Source organism: Procambarus clarkii, chromosome 68 (genome assembly GCF_040958095.1).
Source record: "Procambarus clarkii isolate CNS0578487 chromosome 68, FALCON_Pclarkii_2.0, whole genome shotgun sequence".
In the NCBI taxonomy this organism is placed as follows: domain Eukaryota; kingdom Metazoa; phylum Arthropoda; class Malacostraca; order Decapoda; family Cambaridae; genus Procambarus; species Procambarus clarkii.
In genome coordinates, this window is record NC_091217.1 from 14,803,725 (window position 1) to 14,815,245 (window position 11,521).

At 52.8% G+C, this 11,521-nt stretch overlaps 2 protein-coding genes across 4 annotated transcripts in view; both read right to left on the minus strand.

Moving 5' to 3' along the window:
• Window positions 1-11,089, minus strand: part of LOC123774734 (uncharacterized) — a 506,616-nt gene extending 495,527 nt beyond the window's left edge. For all 3 annotated transcript variants that reach the window (XM_045769277.2, XM_045769276.2, XM_045769275.2), the window contains exon 1: window positions 7,957-11,089. In XM_045769277.2, the coding sequence (XP_045625233.1) occupies window positions 7,957-8,857 (901 nt within the window). In that variant the 5' untranslated portion in view covers window positions 8,858-11,089. The remainder of the gene's footprint in view (window positions 1-7,956) is intronic.
• Window positions 2,517-4,883, minus strand: LOC138355587 (integumentary mucin A.1-like). The gene is made up of 2 exons (XM_069310897.1): window positions 3,322-4,883; window positions 2,517-2,635 (listed from the first exon to the last, which is right to left on the minus strand). Exons 1-2 carry the CDS (start codon window positions 4,187-4,189, stop codon window positions 2,517-2,519), a joined length of 987 nt encoding a protein of 328 aa, XP_069166998.1. The 5' UTR covers window positions 4,190-4,883.
• Window positions 11,090-11,521: the final 432 nt, after the last annotated feature.

Consider the following 11,521-nt stretch of genomic DNA (forward strand, 5'->3'; position numbering starts at 1 on the left):
ACATGGGTTCTGGAGAGGAAAATCGTGTCTATCGAACCTTCTGGAATTCTATGATAAAATAACGATGATAAGACACGACAGAGATGGTTGGGCAGACTGCATATTTCTGGACTGCCAAAAAAGCCTTTGATACAGTGCCTCACATAAGACTGCTGTTCAAGCTCGAGAGGCAAGTGGGGGTGGGAGGAAAGGCACTAGCATGGATAAGGAACTACCTAACAGGAAGGAGCCAAAGAGTTACGGTAAGAGGCGAGAAGTCGGACTGGCGAACAGTAACTAGTGGAGTACTTCTAGGATCGGTGCTGGGACCAATTCTATTTCTAATATATGTTAACGACATGTTTACAGGAATAGAGTCCTACATGTCGATGTTCGCTAATGACGCAAAATTGATGAGAAGAGTTGTGAAAGATGAGGATTGCAGGATCCTCCAAGAGGACCTGAACAGGTTGCAGAAATGGTCAGAGAAATGGCTACTGGAGTTCAATACGAGCAAATGTAAAGTTATGGAAATGAGACTAGGTGATAGGAGACCAAAGGGACAATACACAATGAAGGGGAACTGCCTACCTGTGATGACGCGAGAAAGTGACCTGGGCGTGGATGTTACACCTAATCTATCTACTGAAGCACATATAAATAGGATAACGACGTACTCTACACTGGCAAAAGTTAGAACATCATTCAGAAACCTAAGTAAGGAGGCATTTAGGGCGCTTTACACTGCCTACGTGAGGCCAGTCTTAGAGTATGCCGCCTCATCATGGAGTCCTCATCTGAAGAAACACATAAGGAAACTGGAAAAGGTTCAGAAGTTTGCAACGAGAATCGTCCCAGCATTACGAGGGAAGGGGTATGAAGAGCGCCTGAAGGAACTGAGCCTTACGACACTAGAAAAGAGAAGGGAGGGGGATGATATGATAGGAACTTATAATATACTCAGGGGAATTGACGGAGTTTACATAGACGAAATGTTCACACGTAATAGTAACAGAACGAGGAAACATGGGTGGTAGCTGGAAACTTAGATGAGTTACAGAGATGTTAGGAAGTTTTCTTTTAGCGTGAGAGTAGTGGAAAAATGGAATGCATTGAAGGAGCAGGTTGTGGAAGCAAATTCTATTCATAATTCTAAAACTAGGTATGATAGGGAGATGGACAGGAGTCTTTGCTGTAAACAACCGATGTCTCGAAAGGCGGGATCCAAGAGCCAATGCTCGATCCTGCAGACACAAATAGGTGAATACACACACACACACACACACACACCCAGGAAGCAGCCCGTAGCAGCTGTCTAACTCCCAGCTGGCTGTACCTATTTACTGCTAGGTAACAGGTGGATCAGGGTTAAAGAAACTCTGCCCATCTGTCTCCGCTGGGTGCTGGAGATCGAACCCCGGTCCCTAGGTCAACGAGTCTAGAGCACTATCCAGTCGGCCATCCAGCCCCAATAGGTGTGATCCCTACTGTGCACTTTCATGTGCCATGAGTGAAGGTATCATGTCCACAGGTGAGTAGCATGGGTGTGTACACAGGTGAGTAGCATGGGTGTGTACACAGGTGTGTCCACAGGTGTGTAGCATGGGTGTGTGCACAGGTGAGTAGCATGGGTGTGTGCACAGGTGTGTAGCATGGGTGTGTACACAGGTGTGTCCACAGGTGTGTAGCATGGGTGTGTACACAGGTGAGTAGCATGGGTGTGTACACAGGTGTGTCCACAGGTGTGTAGCATGGGTGTGTGCACAGGTGTGTAGCATGGGTGTGTACACAGGTGTGTCCACAGGTGTGTAGCATGGGTGTGTCCACAGGTGTGTAGCATGGGTGTGTGCACAGGTGTGTAGCATGGGTGTGCACAGGTGTGTAGCATGGGTGTGTGCACAGGTGTGTAGCATGGGTGTGCACACAGGTGTGTAGCATGGGTGTGTGCACAGGTGTGGTACAGGGTACAGGCCGCCCACCTTCATAAGTATCAAGTTACAGCAGCTGGTGATCACCTTACAGACCGGCACTGTATCACTGGGCAGATGTACCCAAACAACACTAATTATCATATATTCTGTAATTACGTAGTACAGAAAACAACAACCACAGTTTGAACAGCAGAAGAGTAGAGATGAGTGTGCACCCTCCTGTGCACAGTGAGCGGCGGGTCCTGTGCACAGTGAGCGGCGGGTCCTGTGCACAGTGAGCGGCGGGTCCTGTGCACAGTGAGCGGCGGGTCCTGTGCACAGTGAGCGGCGGGTCCTGTGCACAGTGAGCGGCGGGTCCTGTGCACAGTGAGCGGCGGGTCCTGTGCACAGTGAGCGGCGGGTCCTGTGCACAGTGAGCGGCGAGTCCTGTGCACAGTGAGCGGCGGGTCCTGTGCACAGTGAGCGGCGGGTCCTGTGCACAGTGAGCGGCGGGTCCTGTGCACAGTGAGCGGCGGGTCTTGTGCACAGCCAAACACTCTCACACGTCTACCCTGTTCATAAAGCAGTATAAAGTGGCAGAATATTATAACTATTCCAGTAATGTTGTCAAGGACTGCTGGAAGTAGAGTGCAGAATGCTACTGGCAGGTATTTGGTTCACTCTGGCGGTGCTGGCCGGGTCTGAGGTCCTCCCGGAGATGTCTTTGACTTCTCTGACATCTCCAACTTATATCACATGTTATTTGATTATCTCAAACTTAAAATATTTACACGCGTCTACTGTGAACTGCAGTTGCTGCTTCCTCGCCCAAAATAAACGCCTCGTATAATTATTTCGTAAGTTTTACAAATCAGCTTAATTTATAATAAGGTCTATTGGCACTTGGTCTGCTAGCGTGCTTTTATCGCTGTTAACACCAGTATTAAGATCGCTTCTGTATATTAGGACCAGTTAGGTGAGGAGAGCCCCGGGGAGCAGCGCTCTCCACTATTCCCAGCTGTGATCTGACCCATTTATGGTAATTGTGTCCTAGCCTTTAACCAGGCCATAACCTAGGCCAGTGTTACTCTCTCTGACTCACTGGGACCTCCCCGTCTCGTCACCCTCCCTCGTGGAGCAGTGAGGGCAGCCTTGATAACGTTAAGTGTAGCCATCTTTACCAGTACACGCTCCATCCGCTACCCTGGGTGGCTCGCCCCTCCTCCCAATTGTTTTATACACATATGGTAATGTGTGCACCACCATCCCCAGCAGTAAGAACAGCATACTTACTGTTGACACTAGCAGTACCACCTCCACCGCGATTACCACCACAACCATCAGTTCCAACCACCACCACCACCACTACCAGTAACAGCACCACCACCACCAACGCTCGTGAGGTCCTTGGTCCGCCACCTGGTGTGTGTACACGTAACTATAGATTTCCAGATGCACGAAATGTTGTCTACAGGCACCGTATCTGTGTCGTTGTCTACAGGCACCGTATCTGTGTCGTTGTCTACAGGCACCGTATCTGTGTCGTTGTCTACAGGCACCGTATCTGTGTCGTTGTCTACAGGCACCGTATCTGTGTCGTTGTCTACAGGCACCGTATATGTGTCTTTGTCTACAGACACCGTATCTGTGTCGTTGTCTACAGGCACCGTATCTGTGTCGTTGTCTACAGGCACCGTATCTGTGTCGTTGTCTACAGGCACCGTATCTGTGTCCTTGTTTGCAGGCACCGTATCTGTGTCGTTGTCTACAGGCACCATATCTGTGTTGTTGTCTACAGGCACCGTATCTGTGTCGTTGTCTACAGGCACCGTATCTGTGTTGTTGTCTACAGGCACCATATCTGTGTCGTTGTCTACAGGCACCGTATCTGTGTCCTTGTTTGCAGGCACCGTATCTGTGTCGTTGTCTACAGGCACCATATCTGTGTTGTTGTCTACAGGCACCATATCTGTGTCGTTGTCTACAGGCACCATATCTGTGTTGTTGTCTACAGGCACCGTATCTGTGTCGTTGTCTACAGACACCGTATCTGTGTCGTTGTCTACAGGCACCGTATCTGTGTCCTTGTTTGCAGGCACCGTATCTGTGTCGTTGTCTACAGGCACCATATCTGTGTTGTTGTCTACAGGCACCGTATCTGTGTCGTTGTCTACAGGCACCGTATCTGTGTTGTTGTCTACAGGCACCGTATCTGTGTCGTTGTCTACAGGTACAGTTTTTGTTTCTCGTAATTTTTGTTTGTTTGTGTTTCTCACTCGGAATATAATTCGTGCCACCATTTAGCTAATCACTGTTGGCGAGGGTAATAATAACGGAGGAATAACATGGGTTACAGCTGCCCCAAACCTTCCCCTTAAGGTCAGGTAACCATCAGGAGAAAGCACTAAGTCAGTACGTCTATACAACACTTTGAAATATGAATACAGGGAGCTGGGGCAGGACAGACAGAATGAAAGGTGCCCAGTCACTTAAACCATCGGGGATCGAACGCCAACCCTGTTCCATGCAAGACCTTCAAGGCTGGATTACCTTCCCTTCAGGTTTTCATACGATATTTGCCAGTGATGTCATTCCTCCCATTTGATTGTTTCCTCTGTGGCAGCGGCTGGATCCCGACCTTCCCCTCCTCTGGCTCCAGTAATTACTAATTCATATGGTAATTAATTGTCCAAGCTGTGTGTCATGGCAGACTACTCACTCGTGCCTCGGGTGATTCTTCTAAGAGTTGTCATACCTTCAATATTCTCGGGAATACACCTCTACAATTCTGAACCTTAATAGTTACATGACAGGCGCTATAAGCCCTTGGATTGTTCACGTAATTTCATAAGAGAATTCTTCCACCAGCAAGTATAAACATCTGAATGTTTATAAACGCTGAAGGTTTATAAACATGTTCTTCTCACACAAAACATAGCGTCCAAGGATGAGGAACTGAAATATGGTGACGGGCTCCTGATAAGACGGACCTGATTACCGGTAACAGTAATTAGGTGTTACTATGGCTACAGACAAGATACAAGACCAATGTGTCCACACCAATGTGTCCACATCAATGTGTCCACACCAATGTGTCCACACCAATGTGTCCACATCAATGTGTCCACACCAATGTGTCCACATCAATGTGTCACCACCAATGTGTCCACACCAATGTGTCTACACCAATGTGTCTACGCCAATGTGTCCACACCAATGTGTCCACACCAATGTGTCTACACCAATGTGTCTACACCAATGTGTCCACACCAATGTGTCCACACCAATGTGTCCTTACCAATGTGTCTACACCAATGTGTCCACGCCAATGTGTCACCACCAATGAGTCACCACCAATGTGTCCACACCAATGTGTCTACATCAATGTGTCCACACCAATGTGTCACCACCAATGTGTCCACACCAATGTGTCACCACCAATGTGTCACCACCAATGTGTCTACAACAATGTGTCACCACCAATGTGTCACCACCAATGTGTCCACACCAATGTGTCACCACCAATGTGTCCACACCAATGTGTCTACACCAATGTGTCCACACCAATGTGTCTACACCAATGTGTCACCACCAATGTGTCCACACCAATGTGTCTACAACAATGTGTCACCACCAATGTGTCACCACCAATGTGTCCACACCAATGTGTCCACACCAATGTGTCCACACCAATGTGTCACCACCAATGTGTCACCACCAATGTGTCACCACCTATGTGTCACCACCAATGTGTCCACACCAATGTGTCACCACCAATGTGTCACCACCAATGTGTCCACACCAATGTGTCACCACCAATGTGTCCACACCAATGTGTCCACACCAATGTGTCACCACCAATGTGTCACCACCAATGTGTCCACACCAATGTGTCCACACTAATGTGTCCACACCAATGTGTCACCACCAATGTGTCCACACCAATGTGTCACCACCAATGTGTCACCACCAATGTGTCCACACCAATGTGTCACCACCAATGTGTCCACACCAATGTGTCACCACCAATGTGTCACCACCAATGTGTCCACACCAATGTGTCACCACCAATGTGTCCACACCAATGTGTCCACACCAATGTGTCACCACCAATATGTCACCACCAATGTGTCCACACCAATGTGTCACCACCAATGTGTCCACACCAATGTGTCACCACCAATGTGTCACCACCAATGTGTCCACACCAATGTGTCACCACCAATGTGTCCACACCAATGTGTCACCACCAATGTGTCCACACCAATGTGTCACCACCAATGTGTCCACACCAATGTGTCACCACCAATGTGTCACCACCAATGTGTCCACACCAATGTGTCACCACCAATGTGTCCACACCAATGTGTCACCACCAATGTGTCCACACCAATGTGTCTACACCAATGTGTCCACACCAATGTGTCACCACCAATGTGTCCACACCAATGTGTCCACACCAATGTGTCACCACCAATGTGTCACCACCAATGTGTCCACACCAATGTGTCACCACTAATGTGTCCACACCAATGTGTCACCACCAATGTGTCCACACCAATGTGTCACCACCAATGTGTCCACACCAATGTGTCACCACCAATGTGTCCACACCAATGTGTCACCACCAATGTGTCCACACCAATGTGTCACCACCAATGTGTCCACACCAATGTGTCACCACCAATGTGTCCACACCAATGTGTCTACACCAATGTGTCCTACACCAATGTGTCTACACCAATGTGTCCACATCAATGTGTCTACACCAATGTGTCCACATCAATGTGTCACCACCAATGTGTCCACACCAATGTGTCCACACCAATGTGTCACCACCAATGTGTCCACACCAATGTGTCTACACCAATGTGTCACCACCAATGTGTCACCACCAATGTGTCCACACCAATGTGTCTACACCAATGTGTCACCACCAATGTGTCACCACCAATGTGTCCACACCAATGTGTCACCACTAATGTGTCCACACCAATGTGTCACCACCAATGTGTCCACACCAATGTGTCACCACCAATGTGTCCACACCAATGTGTCACCACCAATGTGTCCACACCAATGTGTCACCACCAATGTGTCCACACCAATGTGTCGCCACCTATGTGTCCACACCAATGTGTCACCACCAATGTGTCCACACCAATGTGTCACCACCAATGTGTCCACACCAATGTGTCGCCACCTATGTGTCCACACCAATGTGTCACCACTTGACAGTTTTGCCAACTACATAAAATAAAATCATACCTAATTAGTATGCGATGTCGTTGGCGGCACAGATATGTAAATTGACAGAGAACGGTATATTAAACGGCAGGACGACAGTGTTGTGATGGGAGGATGTGACAGTGTACGGTGACCTCCTCCACCACCATGGGAGGATGTGACAGTGTACGGTGACCTCCCTCCACCACCATGGGAGGATGTGACAGTGTACGGTGACCTCCACCACCATGGGAGGGTGTGACAGTGTACGGTGACCTAACTCCACCACCATGGGAGGATGTGACAGTGTACGGTGACCTAACTCCACCACCATGGGAGGATGTGACAGTGTACGGTGACCTCCCTCCACCACCATGGGAGGGCCAGACAGGTGCACGGTGACCTCCCTCCACCACCATGGGAGGGCCAGACAGGTGCACGGTGACCTCCCTCCACCACCATGGGAGGGCCAGACAGGTGCACGGTGACCTCCCTCCACCACCATGGGAGGGCCAGACAGGTGCACGGTGACCTCCCTCCACCACCATGGGAGGGCCAGACAGGTGCACGGTGACCTCCCTCCACCACCATGGGAGGGCCAAACAGGTGTAAACTTCACTGTGTTGCTAACACAAGCACAGTGGCTTGACAGTCAGAGCCAGACAGGAACGCCTGCATGGCACCGCAAGGACTTGACATGAGCATCTGAATGGCACCGCGCGGACCTGGCACCAACAGCTGGATGTCACCGCGCGGACCTGGCACCATGGAGATGATGGGAGTGCGCGGGTCTGGCACCCTGGCGCCGCTTGACACCAACACAAGCAGATAATGTACTGACCTGAGTCGTCGAGGATGGTGTCATGGAGAGCGTGAGTGAAGCAGTCCTTGTATCCTTCAGGTGGGGAGAGTGTGACCTGCTCCACACCTGCTGACCCCGGCGCCAGGCTCAGGTCAAACGACCTGATTGACACCAGTTGCGGTTCACTCTCCTCGTGCACAACAATCACATAGTCGGCCTCTAAACACTCATTTTTAGCCTCGTTAATGCAGACGCGGTGCCCTCTGCTCTTCTGGCCCGCGCGCTTGAGGGCTGAGCGCAGAGGGGCACCGCTGCTGCTGCTGCTGCTGCTGCTGCTGGTGACCATAGCACTTCCCGAGCCAGCAGGCTGCTGCTGAAGGGGGGCGTCGGAAGCCGCCATAGAGGCATTGGACTTTGCGTGGTCAGCGTGGTCGTGGAGAGTCAGCAACGCCCCGCACTTATGTTTCATCACACACTCGCCACAAGCTGCTGCACTGAGCACTGCTGCGCGCCCTGCGTCATGGCAGCAGGAGCGGCGCGACGCTGCTGCGTGCTCGCCACCTCCCACCGTAGCACTGGTGATCCCCCTCGCCGCTGCGCACACCTCGTCACGGATCAATACCACGTCTTCCCTGGCAGCAGCCTCCTGGCCGCCCTCGCACGCGCCCTCACCCTCGCACGCTAGTGATGACCTCTCAATACTTCTTGTGCTTGCTCGAGTCTCCCTCTCCTTCAGCGCCGCCCCCGGCCACGACTCGAACCCCGCCTCGCATCTCCCGCCGTCCTGGCAGTTGTAGCTTATAACACTGTTGTAGGTCCTGCTGTACACCTTGTCGTCGAGGGGGGGCGGGGAGGAGGGCGGTGTGGGCGGGCGTGGGTCGTGGGCGGTGTGGTAGAGGGTGGCCATAGCGGGGGCGTGCAAGAGTGTATGGGCGTGCATCTCACTCCGTCAGGGACCGCCAGGCCGCGCCGCCCACACCACCCACTTGTTGCCGCCCCTCATGCCTGGGTGGCCGGCCCTCCTGGCCCTCGCCGCTGCCACGGGCGAGGAGGCCTGCCGCACGTGGTCACCGCTACGGGACGGGCGAGGAGGCCTGCCGCACGTGGTCACCGCTACGGGACGGGCGAGGAGGCCTTCCGCACGTGGTCACCGCTACGGGACGGGCGAGGAGACCTTCCGCACGTGGTCACCGCTACGGGACGGGCGAGGAGACCTGCCGCACGTGGTCACCGCTGCGGGACGGGCGAGGAGACCTGCCGCACGTGGTCACCGCCGCGTGACGGGCGAGGAGACCTGCCGCACGTGGTCACCGCCGCGGGACGGGCGAGGAGACCTGCCGCACGTGGTCACCGCCGCGGGACGGGCGAGGAGGCCTGCCGCACGTGGTCACCGCCGCGGGACGGGCGAGGAGACCTGCCGCACGTGGTCACCGCCGCGGGACGGGCGAGGAGGCCTGCCGCACGTGGTCACCGCCGCGGGACGGGCGAGGAGACCTGCCGCACGTGGTCACCGCCGCGGGACGGGCGAGGAGACCTGCCGCACGTGGTCACCGCCGCGGGACGGGCGAGGAGGCCTGCCGCACGTGGTCACCGCCGCGGGACGGGCGAGGAGACCTGCCGCACGTGGTCACCGCCGCGGGACGGGGCAACAACACACTGCTCCCACCAGTAATCAACCTGAGCACGTGTACAGGTGAGTACTGGTACCTACAGCAGCAACAGCTGTGGCACAGTGCGCGAATATGGGTCAGCGGTCACGGCGGCTGACTGCTGAGGTGCACCGTGCCTCCTCCCCTCACTCTGCTCCCCACTACACACACTGCTCCCCACTACACACGCTGCTCCCCCACTGCACACGCTGCTCCCCCACTACACACACTGCTCCCCACTACACACACTGCTCCCCCACTACACACGCTGCTCTGCGCTACACACGCTGCTCCCCACTACACACGCTGCTCTGCGCTACACACGCTACTCTGCACTACCCATTTCATGAGGTATAGTGAAGCTCCGATGAGCGCACTATATCACAGAAGTAATCACTGCGGACACAGAAGCCACACTGGCGGTAGCAGGCAACACACGTGGTGTCATTGGGAGGCGTGAGAGGCCGGGCGGGTGTTCTACTCCAGCACAACGCTCCACCTCTCACCTGCACTCCACATGAACTCCACTCTTCCCAGTATCAATCTCTGTCACCCTGGTGGTGTGGTCACGCTCCCTGCCAGTCACCACTCACAAACGGTAGAAATATTTATCAGTTATAATAAGTGGGATGATAAGATAAGATAATCATTCAGCATGGCCCAGCCTCGACCACCTCCCGGCCTGCACCTCCTGCAGGATGTATGAGGGATGTGGGTACTCCGCTGGTGTCCACAGGTGAGGTATGCAGCGCTGGTGTTTCACAAGCAAGGATGACTGTGAGAGGCGTGGCTCAGGTGTGTCAGAATACAAATTACATAGTACCTGAGCTTCACACATCAATGCATTGGTTCTGTATCGCGGTGATGTGCTGCATATTGTCCGGGACTGCTGCAGCTACGAGAGGGTCCTGTGACAGGTGTACCACACGGCCTTCAGGCAAGCATTACACGTGTGTGTAAGGTCACGCTACAGGTGTGTGACAGCTCTTGTCACTGCATCAAGCAGCTGGAGAAGGTACTGCAGACATGAACGACAGCAAGACTACAGGTGCAGAAGGCCAAGAGGCGTGTTGTAGGTGTTGAAGTCGCGTGGTGCGACAGGTGTAGGCGCGTGGGTATCCCCGGGGGATCAGCCAACACGTCCAACCACTTTCTACCTGGGCGGGCCGACACAACTTTCACTGGTAGTGGCTCGCCATTCACACACACGGGGCTGGTGGCCCAGTGCGCCAGAGCCCGCTTCTCACACTACACTCTCTCTCCGCCACGTCCTTTAACTCACAATATCTGGAGGCCCCTCACAATCTCTGGAGCTATCTCACAATCTCTGGAGCCCCTCACAATCTCTGGAGCTATCTCACAATCTCTGGAGCCCCTCACAATCACAGTGGACCGCGAAGCCTTACTGCCACCAGAATAATTGACTGGAACTCCAACACTGGTGTGGTTAATGGGGCGAGTGTCAGAGCGCTGGTTCACACACAACAAGTGGGGATCCCGCACTAGCTACACTCCTCCCTCCTCCCCTGCCACGGTACTGGGGACGGCTGGGTCCTCTTACTCCCGCCTCACAGTTAACCTGAAGGAAGTTGGGGCGGGGCCACTAGTGGGGGAAGCCTGCGGGGAGGGGGGTGAGGAAGCAGACGCGGAGGGGGGAGGAACGGTCTTACCTGTGATGCCAACTAACGCTCCAAAGGAAATTGTACTGTAGATTACTATTTTGATTGCCCTGAACTGTGTATATATAGTTTTTCGTAATATTAAGTGAATTATAGCAAATTAAACTATATATAAAATAATTTCCTTTTATTGAATGACAACAGCAGCTTTTGCACGTCAAATTAATCTCGATAAGACAGTCCTGTTTCCTGACAAAATTTATTGGGAGAGAATAGTCGCTAGTATTGTGTGTGTGTGCTCACCTAGTTGTACTTACCTAGTTGTGCTTGCGGGGA